Raw genomic sequence first — 26,187 nt, 5'->3', positions numbered from 1 at the left:
ATATGCTCTAGAGAGAAGAGGAATGAAGGCCAGCAGGACTAAGACAGAATATATGTGTGTGAATGAGAGGGAGGATAGAGGAATGCTGAGGATGCAGGGAGTAGAGGTGGCGAAGGTGGATGAATTTAAATACTTGGGATCAACAGTTCAGAGTAATGGTGAGTGTGGAAGAGAGGTGAAGAAGAGAGTACAGGCAGGGTGGAATGGGTGGAGAAGAGTGTCGGGAGTGATTTGTGACAGACGAGTACAGTAAGAGTGAAAGGGAAGGTCTACAAGAGGGTAGTGAGACCAGCTTTGTTATATGGGTTGGAGACAGTGCCACTGACAAAAAGGCAGGAGTCTGAGCTTGACGTGGCAGAGTTGAAGATGTTAAAATTTGCCCTGGGTGTGACGAGGATGGACAGGATTAGGAATAAGTATATTAGAGGGTCAGCCCAGGTTGGAAGGTTTGGAGACAAAGCCCGAGAGGCAAGATTATGTTGGTTTGGACATGTGCTGAGGAGGGATGCAGAGTATATTGGGAGAAAGATGCTAAGGATGAAGCTGCCAGGTAACAGGAAAAGAGGAAGGCCTAAGATAAGGTTTATGGATGTGGTGAGAGAGGACATGCAGGTGGTTGGTGTGACAAAGCAAGATGCAGAGGACAGGAAGAAATGCTGTGGCGACCCTTGAAGGGAGCAGCCGAAAGAAGAAGAGTGGTCTTCTTCTGGTTCAAACATCCAAATTCATCTGAGAGAGCTATCGTTTCTGTGTGGCATGTCAAATATTTACAGCTTACTGTAAGCTCAGCTGTAATGCATCAGAGTAAATAAAGAGGTGCTTACAACACTGTTGTACAGATAGGGGCAGAAAAGTTGCCTGAGGTTTAGTGTTGTATATTGTTTTATTGTTTTAAGAGTGTGACTTTAAATACTAATAGCAATATGCTAATTTATTTTCTGTGTAGTCTTTCTCTACACATTCTATGATGAGCACAAGATTTGTGATCAGAATTTGTAGTTTACTGAAGAAACTCGGTAACCCTCACATTTTAAAATCTGTCACTGTTTATTTATGGAAATTACTGTAGACTGTAGGTACTGCCTGCATGGAGCCCACATTGCCACTATTCAGAGTAAATAAATACATGATAGAATAAGAGTGATACCAAGGACTAAGAACGTAGAAAGAGAAGGAACATTCATGTACTCTGTATCACAACCATTGGATTTGAATTTTTTGACCAGAATGAACATTGAATATCAAACGGCAATTAGTTTAGAATAAAGCTTCAGTTTCATAGTCATGTTGTTTACATCGTCACCTGAAGTTACCTTCTTTCAGTGGGATTGCATCAGACGTTGCACATCTTGCTTCATTCAAACACTTGTGCTCTCCACTAAAACCTGGCTTTACTTTGTCTCCTGCCCTTGTAGTAGGAATTATGGTAACACTTCCATAGGTGACAGAACGTTCCCTTGGGTAGCTGGGTGTTTGGCTAGCTGCTCCTTTGCTCACGGTGTCCATTATCTTTGGTTTGTTTATCTTCTTTTTCTTTACCTTCTTCTTTATTTTGGCTTCACCCTGTAGTGAGTCAGGAAAAGAGGTGGTCACAGGTGGACAATGCTGCACCTAAGGATGAGCACGGAAAATTACTCTAATAAAACATGCTCAGCAGTTTCCTCAGTGGTACTACACAACAAATGCTCAGCTATATGAATAGTGAGGCAGTTATAGGTACACGGGCACAACAGAAGTAGTTTAACCAGTAGGACTGTAACCATCCTGTAATCGGATGCCATGAAAAGAGAAGGCAGTTTTCTAACTGTTAACCTTGTACAGTGAAAATAAACAGGACTGATAATAATTGTCACTGACAATCAAAACACTAGAATAATGCAGCTGAAAAATCAGGGTCCCCTAGAAAAAAATGCTTGTGAGAAAACAATCAATAAGCTTTAAAAAGGAAATTGTTTAAGATCATTTCACACTTTTCAGTCATTTTTAGATTCACTTTAAAGTAGGAAATGTGTTTTTTTAAAGTATTATCTCACCAGTGAACTTGCCATTTCTGTCCAGTGAGCCTGCACCTTCCAAAATTTGCTGCTGCTGATTTTATTGTAAAGTAAATTTAGACAGTTAATTAATCCACTTAAAGAAATCCCTCTGAGCTACATGCTCTAGGGACCTAAACCTTGTCACCACAATAAACAGAATATGCTGGAGGGATAGAGTCCTGTCCCAGAGACTTCCTATACTCTGGAACAGACTACCTATCTATATCAAACAAAGCTCCTCATTAACACTCTTCAAGAACAATCTTGATTGGATGGGAAATAGGAAATTCACTCCGGGGATCACCTCTGCAGCTTTGCTCAACAGGGGCACAGGAAAATAATTTTCATGGGTGGTGAAAGCCAGGGTGCCTATTTGGCTAGGCTTATATAGGTCCTAGGGCCAATATCCTAGTACCTACCTATGAACCTATGACACACCTACTATATTATGAAATGTTTAGCCTACAACTGGAAAGCACTTCTAACCACAAATACAACATTCATAGGATGGGAAATAGGTGATCCTCTGTGGCTCTGCTCAACAGGGGCACAGGAAAATAATTTTCTTGGGTGGTGAAAGCCAGGGTACCTTTTTGGCTAGGCTTATATAGGCCCTAGGGCCAATAGCCTAGTACCTACCTATGCACCTATGACACACCTACTATATTATGAAATGTTTAGCCTACAACTGGAAAGCACTTCTAACCACAAATACAACATTCACAGTTTCATTGATAAGGATATAATGTATGCCAATGCATTCACTGAACAATGCATGTTCTTCGCAACACGGTGTGAGGTGCAGCTGAGTACTTAATAACCTCACTATGTGTATACATATTACTGTCTAACTTCACACCCGCAAAATAGTTTCTTCAACATAGGAATAAAATTCTTGCATACATTTTTGTAAATTTTTATCCAATATTTTTATGAAAGAACTTTCTATGATGTTTCTGCTCACTAAGTTAACTCCATATAATAGGTTTTGTGACCATTTATGCAACTATTGCAATTTCTAAGGCATATACCTCCAGAGACAAAGTTCATGCTACTTTTCTTGCAGACCCATTAAAAGATTTTGTAGATATTAAAACAGAAGCATCTGTCCTTACAATGTGCTTGTTTATATTTGTCTCTTAAGAGTTACTATGTATGGAATGAAAAATATCATTTTTACTACTACACTGACAGAGCATACATCCTTTTCACATCATCAGACTCTCAAATAGACCTAACCATTTGTTGTGACCAAGCGGTTTTGCACATCTCCAGTAATGTAAACCGAAAAGGATATCAGTAGCCATGTATTTGCAGAATAGCCAATAGATATGCATCTTATTTGGATTTTTTAAGTGTCTATAGGGTTGCTAATTATGCCCTTTATTTAGATGAAGTAAGGAAACTAGATGTACCTCTTAGTTTGGTAAATTGGATGATAAACTGGCTAATCAGTGGTATTTGGACAGGGACATCCAAGACAAGAGAGGAGATATACCAGCCAGTGGGGACCAGGGTAGAACAACAAGCTTTGATTTTATGAATCTATTTACTTGCCATTTGTTTAATGATCACAGAACTAAAGCTTTGAATTGTTATTAAGCTGCTTCCTGTACCCAGGGCACAGGGCTTAATTACTGGTCTAATGTTTGGCAATCAACAAGTCATTTAACCAGGCAGTCCTCTTAGATCATCCCTCAGGCAGGACAATTTGTCCGGTTGGCTTACCAAGTCAACAAACAGATAAAATACTCTGTATACACAGAGGGTGTTAAGATCAGAACAGTCATAGCATGTGAGGATGACTGATCTATTTAACAAAACAATCTAGATAACATTTCCATCTAGAGGACATGTTGAAGAGGCTGGTATTTATCGAAGAGAATTCTTCTCTGAAACGGGCTTTCCCATCCATGTAAACATGAGCTCTTCCTTAATCCTATTCAACAGAAACCTGGACCATTGAATGGGAAATTGGAAATATACCCTGGGTCTAACACCTATGTCTCTAATGTGGAGAGGCAGCCTTGTAAATCTTGCCCTAGCTTACATATACCCTTAAAATAACAAGGGTACAATTGGAATGTTTGGCGAAGCTTATAAAAGACTCAGTGGTCATTAGCCTAGTATACAGCTATGCCCATATGAACTTAGACAAAGGGGAAATAGAATGCCTTTTGGAAAAATTAAGGCAGAAGTTAACAATCAAATATACTATTCACTTCTGGAGAAGGCTGACCTTTTTTAAAGGTCTGCAAATTACAGCTGATTATAACTTAACATTCTGAAGTCATAAAACATTCTGAATGTTACAAAAGGTTGAGTACCAAGTTTTTTTTTTTTTTTGTTAATCACAAGTCCTGTAGTGATCATGAATAGTTATAAATGGCTCACAGATAAAAGCTGAAATGTGGGTAGTTAAAGTAGTGCCCCCCACACACACACTCAAGGAGAAAAGGGCATGTAACTAATGAAGAGAAACTTAGAGAATTGTGGTGTTCTCTCTGATGTACCAATATCTTTGAAGGGACTTTATCTTTATTTACAAAGGCAATGAAGCATGAATGTTTGCAGTGGTCCCAAGAAAATACAAGGCATGTTGATTTGTAATTATATAGAACTATGAGTAATGCATTTTTTTTATTACTCTAGAGTGCCACCCACTGTGAGTGCAGAGAACATCAGACAGGAACTACACAAGTAACAAGAGGGGAGTAACATTTTCATAGATGATTACTAGGATCTATATCATATTATTGCAAAGTGAAAATGTCAAACGGCACAACAGCGAAAGTGCCGAAATGTTGAGGGTTGGTTTTTGGGATCGCAGTATAGTGATGATTGGGATATTTGCCCTTTCCTCACTGTAGTGTGATCTCAGAGTTAGAATATATATTGGGTTGGGGGGCACAGCCCCCCACAATACCAAATTAGAGTTTCAGCATTTTCACTCTTGTAAGCATTCGATATTTTCAGTTTACAATGTTATGATAGAGACACGATTACTAGACTAATGGCACAAGAGCCTTTACAAGCCCAGTCATTAATACCCAAGAATACCCAAGATATGAGAATATTATAACTTAATTCCCCAGATATGGGATTGGGTAGTAGCGTGGTAGTGGGCCTTTAGTGCTGGAGCCCTGAGTCATTTTACAGACTGCCTCTGTCCAGAAGGTACACATGGGCAGTACCCCAGAAGTGAATTTACTGTTACCCATCAATTTATCCAATTCTTTTTGAAGAGATTGAGGCACATACTTTGTTTTATGATGATGGCAAGTTTATTCCATAGACTAGGTAGCCTCTGAGATATGACTCTGTCTCTCCAGCAAGTTCTGTTAGTCACAAATAAGGTTCAGGTCCATGAAATGCATAAGCACTGTATATTTTTTCTTGTCAATATGTAACATTTTTATCAGGGCTGGATCAGAGAATGCCTTGTAGGTCAGGCATAGTCCCATCTCCATAAACAATATGAGATGGAGTAAAGGGATTGGGACTTTTAGTCAGTTTGCATAAGACATGCATCGTATGCTTTGTATTTTTCAGTGAGAAACATCTGTGGCCATTCCAATTAGTGTCTGGTTAGGTACATGCAGAAGGGAACATTGTACTCTATTATACGCCCGATGAGGGCCAAGTACAATGGTACTATGACTTCCATTGATCTTGATGCCATGCCTTTATTTATAAGCTGAGCCACACAGGAGGATTTCCTCACTACTGTAGCTACTTGGTGGTCAAAGTTTAGGTTATGATCTATCTTTGTTCTTAGGTCCCTCACCGCTGGGTCTTCTTTTAGGGGTATGCTATCAATATTATAATTTGCAGGGATATCTGATTTACCATAGGGTATGATTATGCATTTTTTAGCATTTAGTCTCAGACCATGGTTTTGGCACCAGTCATTTGTCATTTTTAGGCCTGTTTGTAGGATGTCAGCATCATTTGGGGATTCAGTGATTGCTCCCAGCTTACAGTCATCAGTAAACTTGGTGAGCCATTGGCCTTCACTTCAGAGAAGTATACACCAAACATGAATGTTCCCAACACTGATCCCTGTGACACACATCTAGTAACAGGTTTCTTATCGGAAGTGGAGTCACCTATCCAGACAACATGTGTCCTGTCAGCAAGCCAGTTGGCTATCCATCTAATGATGTAGGGGGGTTTATGCCTATCTCAGTAAGTTTATCTATGATCCATGAGTGTTGGATTGGTAAAAAGCTTTGGCCAAGTCCAGATAAGTGGTGTATACCATTTTACTCTGATCCATGGCCCTGTTGACTTTCTCAAATAACAAGAAACACCAAGGCCATTACACCACAGAGAGGATGTAACACAAACAGCCCAATCACTAATAAACTCCAGCGAATAATATAAAAATGTTTATCCTTGTAACAAATGATAAAATAAGTGCTTTCAGACTAAGCCTTCATCAGATCATAAATGACTAAACATAATTTAAATTACAACCAATCATAATACTAACCAATCATATGCATCTATGCAAAAATTAATCAGAAACTAGAAAGTGATCTTAATTGAGTTGATATTTGCCGGTTAATATTCTACCTGTATATTCATTATAAAACTTTAAACATTTGTTAGTAAATCATCATTTCCTAATATACACACAGTTCATCCCTCTGTATGAATATTTGTTAGATAAACATCCCATGTAGAAATGTGTTCAGTCTAAAAATCGTAAAATTAAGACATCCTATTTCATGAGTTATTGAACCATATCTAACAATTGTATGCTTATGAAACAGATCAGATGATATGCAAATTAAAAATAAAAACACTCTAGAAATGTGTATATTAAAACATTTGCAATATCGTGTTTCCTGATAAAACAGATATGGAAACATATAGACATAGTTATCAGCAAAAAAGAAGGACACAAACATAGTCTAATAGTTTAAATCAAAACATTCTACTAATCATTGGAAAAGAGCTGATAGTTCATACCTTAAGACATTAGATATTAAAAATGTTTTGATCAGTCCTATATCTGATCTTAATAATACCAAGTATGCGATTTGTTGATTTATTCATATAGGAATACAGAAAAATCAGCCAATCATACATCAGACCATAGTCATTATTGATAGGCTCATAGCTGATTATTCCATCCAATTGAAAACATGTTGATATTCACCATTAAATTCATTAAACAACTAGACATGATTAACATATCTTGGGTATTTGATATTGCTGCATAAGTTAAGGGATCAGACTATGGGATAGGCCTTTTTATTGTATTAAGATAGTATTTTTATGTACCATTGTCTGGATTGGTTGTTTTCCCTCACTGGAAAATCTGATAGGCTCATAGTTGGTTACTCTATCCAATTGAAAGCATAATAAAACAGCCTGTCAATACTGACTATGGTCGATGTATGATTGATTGATTTTACATCTTAAACAAGATGATAGGTTAAGTTTAGTACCAAATGTAGAGATTTTTAACTCACAAATATATTGAGGGCATATTTTTGATTCTAGTCCTATAATGTTTATATTTAGATGAGAATTATTTTATTAGGAATACTGCAGTTTTCAGCAGATAGCATGTGAATTTATTAGCATGCTTATCACTGTTGTTTGAATAATTATTCATTTATTGGACTGGATGTTTCTGTATTCCTATTTGAATAAATCAATGGATCACATTCTTAATATTATTATGATCTGATATATGACTGGTCAAAAACTTTTTAGTATCTAATGTCTTAAAGTATGAACTGCTATCAGCTCTTTTCTAATGATTGGTAAAATTTTTTGATTTAAGATAAATGATTGCTTAGACTATGTTTATGTCCTTTGTTTTTGCTGACTACTATGTCCATATCTGTTTTATTAGGCAACAAGATATCGCAAATATCATTTTAATATACACATTTCTAGAGTATTTTTATTTTTAATTTGTATATCATCTGATCTGTTTTATAAGCATATGATTGTTAGATGTAGTTCAATAAGTCTTGGAATAGGATGTCTTAATTTTATGATTTTTAGACTCTCTTTAGCTATCATGATTGGTTTATTTTTTTTATTTTCTGGAATGTGATTGGAGAATGGTTTTAATTTAAATGATGTTTAGTCATTTTGTTATTTATGATCTGATGAAGGCTTAGTCCAAAAGCATTTATCATTTGATCATTTGTTGCAAGGAATAAACATTTTTGTATTATTCGCTGAAGTTTATTAGTTATTGAACTGTTCATGTTACATCCTCTCAGTGGTGAAAAGGCCTTGGTGTTTCTTGTTTGGATTTCTTTTACTTGGCTGTTTCTTAATCCACTGCTGTGGTGTATATGTAGACTTTCTCAAAGAAGTCCAACAGCTTGAGCAGGCAAGACCTCTCTTTGACAAAGACAAATTGGGTCTGGTCCACTTTTTGGAGATGTTCTATGTCGTTATTGATCAATTCTGTCACTTGTCCCTGTCTAATATAGATGGTGAACAGGTGGGGTAGTTCATTTATATGCTTTATTACAGAGAAATACATCAGGATGGATAGCAGCATTACACAAATGCAAATGAACTGATTGACAGACGGACTACACAGACTTGCATGCTTACATCTCAACAATTTAATACAAAATGTCAGTCAAGCTCAGTATTTATACACTTGTGCAAGTCCCTAGAATGCTTCTTAAAGCTGTACATGCATATTGAGCTACATCCTCCCTCTTAAATTGATTGTCCTCAATTAAATGACATTGGAATAAGACATGCAATAATATAACAATAGAAACAAAAACAATGTTCATGTCCAAGTTGCCATGTATCTGTAACATGATCTGGAAATGTGACCTGGTGTAGTAATATAGTAATTAGAACTGGGTTTAGCAACAGGGACAGTCTTCGGTGAACAACTCATATCGGGAACTTCAGGATTCATCTCAGAAACAGGGATATTTACTGGAACGTCCTCTGTAACCGGAATGCTGGATAACTCACTCTGAGATAAAGAGTCTTTCTCACAAGCTAGGTGCTGTGGTGCAGGCTCAGACACGGACATAAAATGTCTCTGATTCCACCTAAACTCTACTACTTGTGATTCCACAGCATATGATCGCAGCTCTGGGGAAATCCTCTTCACGACTCTAATCTGATCAGAACCTTTGCATGTTTGCATTCTCACTGTCTCTCCTTCAAATAATGGGTTGAGCGGTTTGCTGGATTTGTCATAATAAGACTTCTGAGACAGGCAATTCTTTAACAGATGGGCTTTCACTAATCTGTTATTCTTAGCACTTGGAACCAATAAACTACTGCTGACTGGTGATGCAGTTCTGGTTTGTCTTGACAGAAGCCTCTAGGAAGGTGAACCAAGATGTTTATCATGACGAATATTTCTGAGATTCAAGAGATTTAGGTCAACATTACTATTGTCTCATTTTGACTTCTCAAGTAACTGTTTTGTACTTTGAACTGCACGTTCTGCCAAACCATTTGACTGTGGGTACTCAGGACTACTCGTAACATGGATAAAGTCCCACTCTTTGGCAGATCTTTTGAATTGCTGGCTAGTAAACTGTATGCCATTGTCAGAAATAACTTTGTGCAGACTACCATGGACTGCAAAATGACATTCCATCTTGGGTATGACGGTACTGGATGCTAGGTTAGGAAGTAGGTCAATCCCAAACCAATTAGAATAAGTGTCTACTAACACCAAGTAATGCTGACTATTCCATTTGAAAATGCCACTAGCTACTTTCGACCAAAGTAGTTCAGGAATAAGATTTAGCTGAAGTGGTTTCTTCTGTTGATGTGGCTTTGTACTTGTCCTCTGTGTGTTTCAGAACAAGATAAAAGTACACTCTCAATTTCTTGTGACATAGAAGGCCAAAATACTAGTCTTCTCACCCTCCTTTTAGTAGACTCAGTTACTGGGTGGCCATGATGCAAGATAGCAATATACCCTTGTTGCAAAGACTTTGGAATAATGAATTTTGGACCTTTCATGACAATACCATTGTCAGACAAAATCTAATCTCTAAGGAAAATAAGGTTGCACTTCTTGAGGTAAACTAGATTGCTTTGATAGCCAAGCTTGACTGATAAAGTGGTTGAGCTTCTGTAAAACAGGATCTGAGGTTATGTGATTTCTAAGCTCCTCAAGACATGTGGAAGAAAAAATTCTCACTTCCATGACTTCAAAATCAAGATTCTCATTCTGTTCAGTGGTATTTCTAGGTGATCTGGATAAAGTATCAGCAAGGGAAAGAAGCTTGCCTTTTGTGCAGACAAGATTAAAATTGTACCTCTGCAATGTCAACATCAGACGTTGCAGTCTGGCTGGAGCTGTATGCATAGGCTTTCTCAAAATAATGACTAGAGGTCGGTGGTCTGTTCAGTCTGGATAGGTCTACCATAAATATAATTATGGAACTTTGAATATGCAAACACAATTTCTAGAAGTTCTTTCTCTATCCAAGCATACTGCATCTCAGTTTGGGTTAGAGATCTGGATGCATAGGCAACAGGTTGACCCTCTTGAAGAATGACTGTACCAAGTCCAAATTTTGAAACATCACAGGAAAGAGTAACTGGTTTGTGAGAATCATAGTATCTGAGAGTTAGTGGACTGGCAATTCTCTGTTTCTGGACATCAGTTGCTCTCTGGTGCAGTTCCAATCATGACCAGGATACATCTTTACATGTCAGGTCTCGTAGTGGTGCTGCTAGCTAGCTCAAGTCTGGAATGAACTTGCCTAGATAGCTAACCATGCCAAGAAAACATTGTAGGGCTTGAATATTGTCTGGAGCTAGCATCTCAAGAACAGCTTCTTGCTTGGAAAGGTCGGGTCATCAGCCTGAACTGGTAAACAAATGACCAACATAAGTGACTTCTTGTATTTCTGAGAATTCAGCTTAAGATTCACTTGACATGCTCTTTCCAGAACTTTCTTGAGGTTTATGTCATGCTCGGCATCACCATCGCCTCCTACTAGAATATCATCTGCTATAATAGCACAAGGATGTCCAGAAAAATGTGCTCCATTAAAACATTGAAAGACTTCATTGGCAGAATTTATCTCAAATGGCATTCTCAAACATCTGTACCTGCCAAAATGAGTACTGACTGTAGTTAGCAAAGAAAATTTCTTGTCTAGCAAAAATTGTCAAAATGAACACTTTGTATCCAAGACAGAAAAGACAGCGGCATTTGGCATCAGAGCTACAACTTCTTCGACTGTGCACATTGGATGATAAGGGCTTTTTAGTGCTTTGTTCAAATGTCGTGGATCAATACATATTCTGATATCATTTGAGCTTTTCTTATGAGCTATCACCATGGAAGATACCCATTCAGTTGGTTCATCTACTGGACAAATTACACCTTGCTGCACCATTTTATCTAGCTTGGCTTTGACCTTGTTCTGCATAGCTACTGGAACTTTCTGGGCTGGCCTGGCAAACTGGGCTGACATTTGGGTCTAACTTCATGGAGTACACAACTGGAAGCTTGCCTAGTTTGTCTTCAAAAAGATCGGCACAGTTATATTTAAATATACTGTGTGAAAGTAGAATAGTGGTCTTTCAAACTAACATTATGGAATGAAAGCAGTCCCATTTTCAAACTGTCTCTGAGCCCTAATAATGACCATATGTGTCTTTTGACCCCATAAAATAACAAGTCATAGCTTCTCACAGCAGAGCAACATGAAAGTACTACTGAGCCTTCAGTTTGAATCTCTTCACCACCATAAGGAACAAGTTTCACACACTTTGCCAAATCAAGCTTCTCACCAGCACATACTCTAGCAAATGTTTCCGAAGACATAACTTTGCACATTGAACCTGTGTCAACTTTGAGCTCTATGGGTTTTCCATTTATCCAAATAGTACAAAATACTTCATTATTTGCCCATAAATCTACTGCATTGACTATTTCATTAAGCACTGACACACTATCAACATAAAAAGTAGGGTCACCGCTTTCTAATTGATCAACTTGTCTCTTGGAATGTTCCCTTTTAATAAGAGTGTGTCCCTTTTGATTTACAAAACCTTTTGAAATTATTCCACTTATTGCATTTGTGACATTGCTGACCAAAAGCTAAACATTTTTCCCTTTTAGACTCATTACTTATACCACAATTACGACAGTTGGCTATAAAACTGGGTGGGGCCCATTCTTTGAGTTTGCTGACTCACTCTTATGCTTCGCTGAGACTGTGCCTGCTCTGGAACTTACTAGAAAGATGCAGAGTTTCCCTGTGACTGTTGCAGGGCTTACAGTTTCTGCCTTATGCTTGGGCCTGTTTTTTTTAACCACATTCTGTATACTATCAACATTGGCCTTAAAAGTTACTGGAAGCTTGCATCTCTCATTTGCAATCATATTTGTGTGCTTTTCTGTATTTTCATATATCTGACAAATCTCAGTGGCCTTATTCAAAGTTAAATCACTGTCATGAAGCAAAATCTTTCTCACAGCATCATCTTTAATACCACACACAAGTCTATATTTTATCAACTCATCCCTTAAGTCACCAAATCTGCATGTTTTAGCTTTGTTTCTCAAATCAGTTATATATGCTGCAAAAGTTTCACTAGACTTTTGATCCCTTGTGTAAAATAAGTCCCTTTCTATTGTAATATTCATTTGGGGGTTACACATTTCTCTCTATTTACTTTTCAGGCACTCATGGTCTTCTCTTCACTCAGCCAGTACAACTATATGATGGTTTTCCCCCTCTCCTGCAAACACAGCAGGTGCATACACAAATGAATTCTCCCTTTCAATGGCTTCTAACCCAGCTAAATTAAGCAGAATAAATGCCTTTGTATGGTCATCTTTATCAGAAAATGCAGCCTGTATGAAAATGTCGTACTCTTGTTCAAACCCTCTCCAGTTCTCTGCAATATTATTATTAAACACAAGTGGACCTGGTTTCCGAAATCCATCTGCCATGCCAACAAATTATGCCCAAACACACTGAAAAAATATGGCCCTTGTAATTATATATGAACAAAATGCTATATGTGCCTGTAATAACATTCAAATGCACAATAAAGTCATTGAAATACTGTACTTTGCAAAATATGCTTTGAAATGGCTGTATTTTGTGAAATATTCCACAAACATACTAACACTTCATACATTTCAGGCAACTTTGAATAGCTTTGATTAATGTGAAAAAGTAGTACTTAGTGAAAAAATGCATTTGTTTCCCTTATTTTATTCATTATATGCAATTCAGACTTTATTTCCATGATCTTCCATAGTTATTTCAGATATTTCTGTTACTTGGAAATTCATTTAGAGTGTTCTGAATGCTTTGTTTCATATTTTGTGAATAACAAAATACTTTGAGCAAGTTTTAATCCCTGAAATTCATTTCTGAACAGTTTTGTGAGTTACATGTGCAGTAGGGATGATTAGCTCCTGTATATTCCTCCATTACTAACTGAGTGCCTCTTGTCCTCAAAGCTGAGGAATCTGGATCCCATTCTGGCACCATGTCGCTCATCCCTCTCTAATATAGATGGCGAACAAGTGGGGGTAATTCATTTATATGCTTTATTACATAGAAACACATCAGAATGGATAGCAGCATTAGAAAATATAAAAAAAAAATGATTAACAGACAGACTACACAGGCATACATGCTTACATCTCAAAAGCTTACTATGAAATCCAGTCAGGCTCACATGTGCTCAGTATTTATACACATGTGCAAGCCCATGGAAAGCTTTTTAAAGCTGTGCACGCATATTGATTTACAAGGTCCATGATAATTCTCTCCATGGCCTTGCAGATAGGACTGGTCAAGCTTATGGGTCTGTAGTCCCCTGGGTCTGTTGATGGGCTCCCTTTATGCAGAGAGATGACTGTTGCAGTCCTCCATTCCTTTGGAACCAAGCTCATCTTGATGCTGTGGTTAAAGGGGATTTGTAGTGGCCCTGATAGATTATGTTTTAGACTATTTTAGAAGCATCCCAGAATGTTGTCAGGACCCATAGATGCTGTGTTTTTGGCTTTAGTGAGTGCAGTAAGGACTTGTTGCCTCATGATAACTGGAAGGGGGATGGTTGTGGGTATTTCTTTGGGTGTGGTAGGAGAAGTTTGAACTGAACTTGTCAGCTAGCAGGTTTACTTTAGTTTCAGGCTTGGTGTAAGTGTTGCCATTCATAATTAACTTGGCACATTGCTGAGCATTTCCCCTGAGGTTGTGAGCATAATTTTAAAAAGCCTTATTGTTATCTTTCACCTGGGAGGCTATCTTGGCCTCATAGTTTGTTTTGCCAGATTTAACCAGCTCTCTAATTTGTTTGTTTCAACTGGTGAGTGTCTATTTGTACTGATTTGTCTGCTCCTTCTTGGCTTTGGAGAGGATTTTTTTCCTTTTGTTGAGTAGTCTATGTATGCTAGGGGTCCACCAGTGTGGTTTATTTTTGCTAGTAATCATAGGTTTGACTTGGACAAGTACTGCCTCCTCTATGCAGCTATGAATGTGGTTGTACAGTGCTTTTGTGTACAGCTCAGAGTAGGGCTTAGTGTCATCCAGGTTCGGGGGACTTGGAAGTTTAATAAGTGATCACTTAGATTGAGGTAATTGGCCTTAGCTAAGTTCTTAACAGGTTTGAAGTTTGATGGGGTTCTAGGTTAGTTGTAATACTAAAGGAGATATCTTGTGGTCAGATCTTACCAGGGTGAGTTAATGCATGGAAGGGAACAGCATCCTCCCATGTTCAAGAGTACTAGGTCTAGGATATTTGTACCTCAAGTTGGTGAGCTAACTAGTTGCTCCTGGGTATTTGCATTGATGAAGTTCAAAAACCTCTGAGCAAGTGAATTATGAGTCCTAAAAGTCTTCCAGTTTATTGAGGGGTAGTTGAAGTCAACCATAAGTATGGTGTTAGGCTGAATGTTAGTATTATAAATGCTGGCTTAAATAAATAAATAAACTTGCTAGCTGTCATGCCCACCTTCAAGAGAATGGTGTGCAAAAACAGGTTAAGAGCAGTAAACCCAGACCCTCAGTACCATGGAACTGATCCTTGTATCACTATATGAAGATGGAAGATGACAGATGATCGGTTGGTCTGTTGTAGAATGGGACAACACAAAAGTTACAAAAATTGTCAGTGTTAAGGGAATACAGCAGTAATAAAGTGATGACACAGAAATGTAACATGAAAAACTATGGTCAGTCATCCATTTAATAATATGCCATTTAAATTTATAGTCGGTGCATAGTCAATAATACACACACACACACACACACACACACACACACACACACACATATATATATATATATATATATATATATATATATATATATATATATATATATATATATATATATATATATATATATATATATATATATATGATTCCTTATCCAAGAAGTTTGTCCCTTCTTGAAACTGGTACAGCCATGGAGTTGGTATATGTAAGTTTGGAGGGTGTGGGATACTTGTATATATGTGTATGTGCATACATATGAGTATTTGTGTGTGTATATACATTATATACATATACATATATATATATATATATATATATGTATATATATGTATGTGTATATATATATATATATATATATATATATATATATATATATATATATATATATAATGTGTGTGTGTGTATATATATATATATATATATATATATATATATATATATATATATATATATATGTGTGTGTATAGATATATATATATATATATATATATATGTATATATATATATATATATATATATCAGAGATAGAGAGAGAGATAGGTGCAGATAACATATATACATGGATCCCTATCAAAAGCTCGAGTTTTTAGAAACTCGAATTTTATATTGTTGAGACGATATGATGGAGTTTCTGAAAACTCAAAGCTTTTATATGGAGATCTCAGTACAGTGGGGATCAGGAAATTTCCCCTTTTCCCCACTGTAGTGCAATCTTAGAGTTGCTATATATATAATACGCAGGGGGGGGGTTGAAAAAAGGTACATTTTTGTTGTTTTATGAAGTTCAAGTTTTCAGAAAGTTGATCAATATGAATTTTACCTTTCTGAAAACTCAAGCTTCTGACATGCGCACACACACACACCAACATATAATATATACACATACAGATATACATATTTATGTGCGTTCATATGTTTGGTAAGTTTTCCTGTTTGGCAAAAAGTGTTACTGTGTTACAGACGTTTGTCACTAGCTGTTAGCATTCAGTTATTAGCAACTAAGACATAATGTAAAATCTAGTACATTCTTTTAAATGGATTACATTTTGAGATATACGTATGCAGTAAAATTGTCTGAATAATGTATATTAAACTCTTTGCAGTACAGAATTTTAAAGTTATTGATCAACAATAAAACAGAAAAGTATTCCTGTCTGGATTGCTATGTGATGCATTAACAAAGAAATACAAAACTTGTGGCCTAAATATTTTAGAAAGTAAGCCTACTGCTTTTCAAAGGAACATGGAGTTCTTCTGCTGGAGAAAGGGAAATCAATTAAAAGAACGTTTTCATGAATCATTGGAAGTAAAGTATGTTGTGCTGTAATTACAAACCGAAGAGAAACAGCCTTACAGATCCTGCAGCAACCTAGGAAGTTCTCAGATTTGTCACAACGTAATTATAAAATTTAAGAAGCAACAGCCTGCAGCTTGTCACACTGTTCCTTCTCACACTGTTGCTTCAGGCAGATGGATGTTAAAGCCAGCACTGTGTATTTCCTGACTGCCTCCGGCTAAGACAAATTGTTCCCCAGAGGAGACAAGTACGTCCATTATGTGCTTTTGTCTCTCAGAAGGGGATTAAAGCTTCATACTGGTAAAATGCAGTAGATTTTTACCTCTGTGATTCACTTCACCTTTTATCCCACCAATTGCCCAGATATTATTCCGAGCTGTGCTTCTCAGTTGCAAGATTATCCAGAGTTGCATTCTTAAAGTCAAACTGTCAAAATAATAGGGCATTTGTGGGAAAAAATAAATCAGGAGACAAGTGTTCTTTTTTTTCTTAAATACAGATGTGCACGCGCACAAAATCACAAATCTTTTTCTTAAAATCTTAACTTTTGCCATATAAAATATAAACATGCAGTCCTCGTGCATTCTGTTATAGCTTGGGAAATAGAAAAACTAAATATGATTTGACTGGTGTGACCAAGTTATAGTTTTAAACATTACAACATTGAAACTTAACATAGTAAAACATCAGCCCATAACAACAGTGTTAACTAGCAATCATGTCCACTGACGTTGGCAGCATAAACTATTCACCACAAAATGTCACTATTGCTCAGTTTGAAGACTCATCGTAATAATATTCTGCTTACGTATGTTTAAGAAATCTTAACCATTTGATTCTTATTTATCACAGCGACCTTTCAAATTACATTTACAGCTTTGTACTTCACATAAAAGCTTCCCAGATGTAACTTGTAAGATACCTCAATGAAATATCAATTTAACACATCACACATCATTAACAGAGAAAGATGTACTGCAGGGGGAGGGTTCACTGTAATGCAAAGGTCTTTACTTAACAAATACAAAGTACAGGGCTTGATTCTAGTCTCTGGTTATTAACTAGCCATGTAGTAATCTGCAGACTGACAGCTTAATATTTACCAACAAACAATATTCAATCAGAACTTCTGATACTCACAAAAAATCAAAAATTATACTCATTTGTAGCAAATTCTTTATAATCAAACTAGAGAAACTGCTTACATACGTAAATGTCATAGACATGATCATTATCTAAGTCTTACAGATACACCTCTCAAGTCAACCTAAATGAAAACAATGGAGGTATAACGACAAACGTTCATCAGGAATTATCAAATAAACCTTATTACATTCTAAAACACTAGGACCCTTGAGTATTTGTATATCAACACAAACCACTTTCAACCTTCCATCCAAGAGAGGAGTCCCTGTTTACAATCTTTATGTAAAATTCAGCTTTGGGGACAACTGAGTCTTTATTTTAATATTGTAATTTTATGCATAACAAAGCTTCGGTACATATGTCATGCTTTGCTGTCAGTACTGAATTCCAGTCATTAGACTTTATTTCTGGCCTGTCTGACTCTGTCTTTGCTCACTTCTTAATAAGTCTGGTCACAACCAGATAAAAGAGAACAGTTGCCCAGTCATGTATCACACATATACTCCTTCTATTTTTTGCAGAAGTTGTGAAAACATATAAACTAATGACCAAACTAGGGCACATATTCCAAAAGGAAGTTGTACTACACACAGGATATAATGCCATAGTTGTATATTTTATATAATGCTGGTAATGCAAAAACAAGATCACTAGTGTGTGTGTGTGCAAATATAACAAATGTATAACTGTGACACGTCAGGTTCAAGTGACTCCATATCATGATAAAGCTTTCAAACATTGATTTAAACCAAAAGTAAATACTGCAGGAGTATGCCACTAAATGAAATGCATAAAGCAGCACAAGCCATATAACCTTCTCTCTTTTCAAACAGATACAGATATAGATACAGATACAAATATAACGATAGAATATAGATATGGGTACAGTTTAAGTGATAAGATGTCATTCTGTTGAAATGCAGTCTAAAATAAGTAAACTCATCAAATTGAATGCATTATGAACATAGAGAGCAGGAGACAGTTTTGTGAGATCACAGAACACCAGAGAGGAAAAAATGTCCCCTTTCTCCAGTCTTGTATGATCTTGGAGTTGGTATTTATAAGTAGCTGGGGATGTGGGCTTTGTTTTAGCTTTTTTTTTTTTTTTTTCCCCAAGACGTCTATTTTTTAACAGTTTTGTTCAGTAACAGACTTAGAAAACAGTTTGACTGTTTATAGTGTATCCATGTGTGTGTGTGTGTGTGTGTGTGTGTGTGTGTGTGTGTGTGTGTGTATACACATATATATAACTCACTTAAGCGAAAGTGCATTTTTTGAAAATGCACTTTCATGTAAGAACAGAATTAAAAAAAAAACAGAAATGAAATAAAAACATGCAGTTTGCATGTTACTTTAGTTGTACATCAACGTTTAGTGTTGATGTACAACTAAAGAAACTATTGCTGAGATCGTGGTACTGTGGGGATAAGGGAATATTCCCTTTTCCCTACTGTAGTGTGATCTCAGAGTGAGAATATTAAAGTAGGGAAGGTGTGGGGGGTGCAGGGGGGATTGCCCCCCCCTGCATAATTGTGTTTGGTGTGTTTTTTTTTTTGTTTTTTTGGTTTAGGTTTTAGGTTTTTTATTTGTTTTTTACACGAAAGTGCAATTTCGAAAAAATGCACTTTTGCGTATGTGAGTTTATGAATTTACATTTTGATGAAACGTAAATTCGCTGGATCAGAGTAGATCTGTGTGTGTGTGTGTGTGTGTGTGTGTGTGTGTGTGTGTGTGTGTGTGTGTGTGTGTGTGTGTGTGTGTGTGTGTGTGTGTGCAAAAGTAGTGGAGAAAATATGCCATCTGCAGATGGACCGAGAAGAAAAAAAATGAAATGTGTACCATCTTTCTTCCACTTACTAAGCATAGCAGTTACTAATGGCTTTGTCTGAGAGCTGTGCCTCTGGTAATATTATATAATTACACTCTGATATACCCTGTCATTTTTGTTTTAGTAGGTAGTTAGTAAACATGAGACAAATTGAATAACAAAGATGCAAAACCAAGGGCAATTTTTCAAATATTACCCTAATTCAAAAGTTATCAGATAAAGCTGTTTTGTATCAACATTCTTTTTGTGAACAAACAGAAGTATGAAACAATAATATTGGGGTTTATTGACTGACTGACATCCTCAAAAATTTACCTGAAAATCAAAGATGTTTCAAGGGCTTAATTTTCATAAATTTCTTTGATGACAAACCAAGTCTATGGTTTATTATTTCTCAAGGGAAAGAGAAAAAATATAATGCAAAATCAGGTATCTGAGGTGTAGACAAATCAAGAAAGTGGCTGTAATTAGTGTGTATGTGTTTGTGTGTGTGTGTCTCAGCATGCATGTGTGTGTGTTTGTGTATCATAGGAAGATACTAGGCTGTTAGCCCTGAGGCCCTTATAAGCCTAGCCAAGAGTTTAGCCCATGTTTATACAAGTCAGCACCCAAAGCCCCTGTCCAGCAGGGACACAGGTGGAGTCACAGGGGTGTATTTTCTGTTTCCCATCCACTTATCCAGGTTGCACTTAAAAAGAGATAATGGGGTACTCTGCTTGACATGGAGAGGGAGTCTATTCCACAGATGGGGGAGTCTCTGGGACACACATCTGTCCCGCCAACAAGTCCTATTGATGTCACAGACCAGGTTGAGGTCATGCGTGCAGGTTACTCTAGTGGAGCTTGACTTAAGGATATGCAGCTGTCCCATCAAGGCAAGGTCTGAGATTGCTTTGTATGCCACACCTAAGTGTCTGTATGAAACTGAGTAGAAGGACAGAGTGCTTAGCCTGTCTGTGTAGGGTAGATGTTTGAAGCCCTGTATTCTTCTGCTGAGGAACCTCTGTGGTCTCTCCAGCTGCTGCATGTGTTTTGCAAGGTACATGCCGAAGGGGGCATTGTATTCAGTAATTGGCCTTATACGGGAAGAATTCAGGGATGTTATGACCTCCTTGTCTGTGATACCCTTACTTATGAGGTGCGCCATATAGAAAGCTTTCCATACAATGGAAACAACATGGTGGTCAAAAGTCAGGTTGCTATTAACCCAGGTGCCCCAATCCCTCATAACTGATTGCATGCTTAGGACATTGTTATTAATGTGATAATATGTGGGGACATCACTCTCCCCAAAGGGGATGATGATGCATTTTTGTGGCATTCGGCTTGAGGCCATGTTTCTGGCACCAGTCATTTGTTTGGGTGAGACCCTCTTGGAGGACATCCACATCACTTGGAGAATTGATGACCACGTCCAGCTTGCAGTCCTCTGCAAATCTGGTCAGCCATAGTCCACTGGTTTTGGCCTGTACCTCAGAGAAGTATATCTCGAATAAGATGCCCCTGGACCAATCCCTGGGGTAATGCCGCTCGTTATGGGTCTACTGCTTGAGGTTGCTTCCCCTATTTTCATTAGGTGGGTTCTACCAGTGAGCCAGTTTGCTACCCATCTGATAACATATAGATTGATACCTAGTTGAGAGTGTTTGTCTATTATGCCTGAGTGGGGAATCGTGTCGAAGGCCTTGGCCAGGCTTCCCCTCATCCATGGCTTTGGTGACTGTCTCAAAGAAGTCGACCAGATTTAAGACATGACCTCCCCTTGACAAAGCCAAACTGTGTGGGATTGAGTGTTTGGAGGTTGCCAATGTCCTTGTTAATGGGGTCCATGATAATACGTTCCATGGCCTTGCAGATCAGGCTAGTTAGGCTGATGGGTCTATAATTCCCCTGGATCGGTGGACAGTCCACCTTTGTGTAAAGGGATGACAGTGCCTGTCTTCCATTTGGCTGGGACAAAGCCGATACTCAGGCTTTGGTTGAATACGGTGCCTAATGGTGCTGCACGTTCATGCTTGAGTTCATGTAGGATGCAGCCTGGGATGTTATCGGGTCCCATGGGGGCTGTATTTTTTTCCTTTGAGAGGCGAATGATGACCTGTTCCCTAGAGATAAGGGGGGGGCAGGTACTTGGGATGTCCTGATTTACTGATGGGGGGACAGGGGGGTGAAGTTTTCACTGAATCTGTCAGGCAGTAGGTTGGCTATATCTACAGCATTTGTGTATGTGATGTCCTTGACCACCAGTTCTGAACAGATCTGGGTGCTTCCTTTGAGATTGTGGACATATGTGAAGAAGGCCTTTTGATTGCCTCTAGTAGATGTGGCCAACTGGGACTTGAAGTTGGCTTTAGAGGATTTCACTAGTGCTCTTATTTGCTTGTTCAGGCTAAGGAAAGATTGCTTCCAATAGAGCACCTGCACCTTCTTGGTCCTGGACAGCAATTTTTTCCTTTTGTTATATAGTTTATTTATTGCAGATGTATATTTGTGTGAGTTGTCAGTGCCTCTATACGTGTGTATGCATCTGGGTTTCTGAATCTGCTTGTGTGCATAACTCACTATGCACATGTTGTGCGTGTATGTGGGAGGAGCAGGACATTAAATACTTACATAATGTATATATATATATATATATATATATATATCTACATATATATGGAATGTAAAATACATCCTCCAACAATAATTGCATATCCTGGAGCAGCTATGAACCATTAGATGGAGGAACCATTGTATGTCAAATATTAAAAAAAATGTATGTACTAATAATAAAACAGGTGCAAACCAGTTTGACAGACCATTTTCTAAGAGTAATAATTCATAGATTCATAGGTGTGTAATAGGCTAATGGCCCTGGGGCCTTTACAAGTCTACCCATATGATTACCCTGGCATCGTGCTACCCGACCTTAGTTCCCAGTGCCTCTGTTGAGTAGAGCCACTGGAGTTATTCCCATGGTGAATTTTCTATTTCTCATCCACTCATCAAGATTTTTCTTGAAGAGGATCAGCGAGGTGCTCTGCTTGACATTTATGGGAAGTCAATTCCATAGCATGGGCACTCTCTGGGTTATGAACCTGTCCCTTTAGTAAGTTCTGTTGATTGTGGTAATGAGGTTGAGGTCTTTGGAGCATGTGGTGTGGAAGGATTGGGATTTCTTTAGATGTAGCATTTCTAACAGAGCAATTCAGACATGGCTTTGTAAGTCAAGCAGAGATCGCCTCTAAGTAGGCGATATGAGATAGAGAATAGTTGGAGTTTTTTTTGAATCTGTCCATATAGGACAAGTGTTTAAGGCCTAGGATCCCCTTTGTGAGGTACTTTTCCGGCCACTCCAGTTATTGCAAGTGTCTAGTGAGGTACAAGCCAAATGGGGCATTGTACTCGATGATTGGTCTAATGAGGGAAGAGTAGAGTAGAGGGAGACAATATCCTCTTTCTTCCTGGATGCAAAACCCTTAGTAATGAGATGTGCCACATAGAAGGACTTTCTCACCACAGTGGCAATGTGGTGATCAAAAGAGAGGTTGCTGTCAACATATGTTCAAAGATCTGTTATAACACCTTTTGTGTTCAGTGGACTACCATCGATGTGGCAATTCATGGGAACTGGGTTTTTCACAAAGGGGATGGCGACACATTTTTTGGCATTGAGCTTAAGGCCATGCTTCTAACAGCAGTCATTGGTCTCAGTGAGGTCATTCTGTAGGATGTCAACATCACTTGGGGAGCTAATAATAGCTCCCAACTTACAATCGTCTGAGAACTTTGTCAGCCAGAGTCCCTTCATGTTGGCCTGGACTTCAGAGAAGTAGATACCAAACAGGACAGGACCCAGGACTGAACCCTGTGGGACTCCACTCGTGACTAGTTGGCAGTCTGACTTAGAGTCCGTTACTTTCACACTGTGGGCTCTAGCTGTGAGCCAGTCTGCAGCCCACCTAGTGATACAGGGGTTGATGCCTAGCTTAGCGAGTTTTTCTATGATTCCTGAGTGGGGAATGGTATTAAAGGCCTTGGCCAGATCAAGGCAGGCTGTATGAACCACCTTGCCTTCATCCACAGCTCTGTTGACTGACTCAAAGAAATCAACCAAGTTGAGCAGGCATGATCTACCCTTCACAAAATCAAACTGTGTGGGATCCAGAGTTTGGAGATTCCTTATATCCTGGTTTATTAGGTTCATGATGATGTGTTCCATAGCTTTGCATATCAGACTCGTCAGGCTAATGTGGTGATGGTTCCCAGGGTCTGAAGTTACTCCTCCTTTGTGGAGAGGAATGACTGTAGCAGTGCACCATTCAGTAGGGACAAAGCCTGAGGTGAGTCTGTTCTTGAACAGGGCACACAGGTGATGTGCCAGTTCACTCTGTAGTTCATGTAGAACGCAGTCAGGAATATTGTCGGGTCCCACAGAAGCTGTATTCTAGCCTTGGACAGTGCTGTTTTAACCTGTGCAGCAGTAATACTGGGTGCCTGGCAATCTACTGGTATTGTGATTGGTCCTTTGGGGGGGGGTAAAGTTGGCAGTGAATCTGTCAGCCAGTATATTGGCAATATCTATTGGCTCAGTATAGGAGGTACCATTGTGCAGTAGCTCAAAGCAAATCTGGGTATTGTCATGGAGATTCTTTACATAACTATAGAAGGCCTTGTGGTTGTCTTTACTATCTGCTGCAATTCTGTTTACATAGCTAGCTTTAGAGGATTTGATGAGGGATCTCAACTTTTTGTTGAGGCTGATAAGGGAGTTTTTCCAGTCTTCGGACTTCACCTTATTCCGCATCAGTTTCCTCCTTCTGTTGTAGAGTTTGTTTATGGCAGGGGACCACCAGATTTTTTAGGAGAGTGTCTTAGTTCTATTGAGTATGGTGAGATCCATACATTTGTGTACATGTTCTTACAGTACATTGGTGTATGATTCGGTGGTCATACTACTATTCTCCATTTGTATGGGTGCTGTGAAGTTAGCCACCTCTGTTTTTAGGAGCCCAACATTAGCTTTGGAGAAGTTTTTCATGGTGATTATCTTTGTGAGGGGGGATGTGGACTTCTAAGGGGATTAGTTTCTGGTCGGATCTAACCAGGGAGGAGCTGACTACTGGCATAGAGCAATGTTCGCCCATGTTAGTAATGACCAGGTCAAGGATGTTGCTACCTCTGATGGGGGTAAGAACGGGGCATTGGAATTAATGAACTCCAGGAAACATTGGGCAAGTGTATTGGTACATGAGTAGTTTTCCTAGATAATGGAGAGGTAGTTGAAGTCACCTAGTATGAGAGTGTTGGGTTGGACCCTAATAGTCTCCAGGGTGATTAGGAACATGAAGTGCGAGTCTTGGGACATGGTTGTGGACCTATAGCAGGCTACGACCTGAATCGCTGTCTTACCCAATGTTAGCTGCACGTGAAGTATCTCTGATGTGTTATGTTGGGCTACCAGTATGGAGGTATGCGCATCCTTTATGAATATGGAAACACCACTGTCTTTGGAGCTTCAGTCCAAGTTCTGGGGCAGAAAGGTGTGTAATGAATTACAGCCTGGTAGTGTAGGGGTGCTTCTGCTGCATTGGACCAGGTCTCTGTTACAGCACAAATGTCGATGTTCGCCATTTTAAGGAGTGCTTCGCGTGAGTGCATTTTGAGATTTAGACTTCTAGCATTGAGCAGCATGACCCTCAGATTGCATTTGTTTGTAGTGGTTAAGGGTGGTAATTTGGTCTTTGGAACACCACCTAACAAAAGCACTACATGCATGACAAGAGCCTTGGCCAGTATCCAGAAGCCCAGGGGTGACAGATGCAGGCCATCTCTGGAAAAGCATCAAGGTCTGTCAGTCATGTCATCCCAGGCAGACAGATACTGGATCCCCCTTAGAATGACACCAGAAACGTAGCCACTTGTTGAAATCAATCATCTTCTGCTAATACTGTGGTATCAATCTGGGTGATGTTAGGATGCTGCTCAGGGCTAGGGTCATGCCCACTTGGGCTACATAATCTGAGAGCTCCTCCATGTTTCTTTTCATGTAGTCCAGGGAGGAACATCTCAGATCATTCACATCCACATGTGCAATGACTGAGTCATATTTGTACCTGTTATTGAGAGACCTGAGTGCATGCATTGTGGCAGATCCTGGCACCTGACAGGCAGCTGACTGTTACTTTCTCGTTATTCAACCTAGTGAGTGGGACATCAGTGTGTCTTACTATCAAGTCACCAATGACTAGTGTGGTGGGCAGGCTGTTTTGCCTTAGGGGCTTTGGTTGAGTGGCACACAAAGGTGGGTGTGTGGTTTGTGTTTATATGTAAAGGCAGTGCTGGTGTGTGTTCTGGAGGGCGATGTTTTCCATGTGGTGTGGTGTGGTGCAAGTGTTGACCTTCTCCTCTTGACCAGCTATTCCAGTCTTGGCTGTTGAGTGTGTGGCTTCCAGTTTGGATACACAAGTGCATCTCTCACAAGTATAAGTATTGGGAGATAAGAGGAGAGGGTTGTCTATGTACATGAGGCAGTTGCTACATTGCCTCAGGATGCCCAAGTTCACCAGGTTAATAGGAGAAAGCACTGGGAACTGACCTTTACACATGGCTGGAGGGGTGGGCATTAATAATAACTACTGGATCTCTTTCCTTGTAGAGCGTTTAGTGCTGG

General features: G+C 38.6%; 1 protein-coding gene across 1 annotated transcript in view; it reads right to left on the bottom strand.

The window, feature by feature from the left end:
• Positions 1-1,294: 1,294 nt before the first annotated feature.
• LOC122789878 (ADP-ribosylation factor-like protein 13B) overlaps positions 1,295-26,187 on the bottom strand; it is a 402,405-nt gene continuing 377,512 nt past the window's right edge. Inside the window, exon 6 of the mRNA XM_044057311.1 lies at positions 1,295-1,563. Coding sequence (XP_043913246.1) covers positions 1,300-1,563 — 264 coding nt within the window. The 3' untranslated portion in view covers positions 1,295-1,299. The remainder of the gene's footprint in view (positions 1,564-26,187) is intronic.

This window comes from Protopterus annectens, chromosome 15.part0 (genome assembly GCF_019279795.1).
Source record: "Protopterus annectens isolate FY-2018-M chromosome 15.part0, PAN1.0, whole genome shotgun sequence".
Taxonomy (NCBI): Eukaryota; Metazoa; Chordata; order Ceratodontiformes; family Protopteridae; genus Protopterus; species Protopterus annectens.
This window is presented reverse-complemented; position numbering and strand designations above follow the sequence as displayed.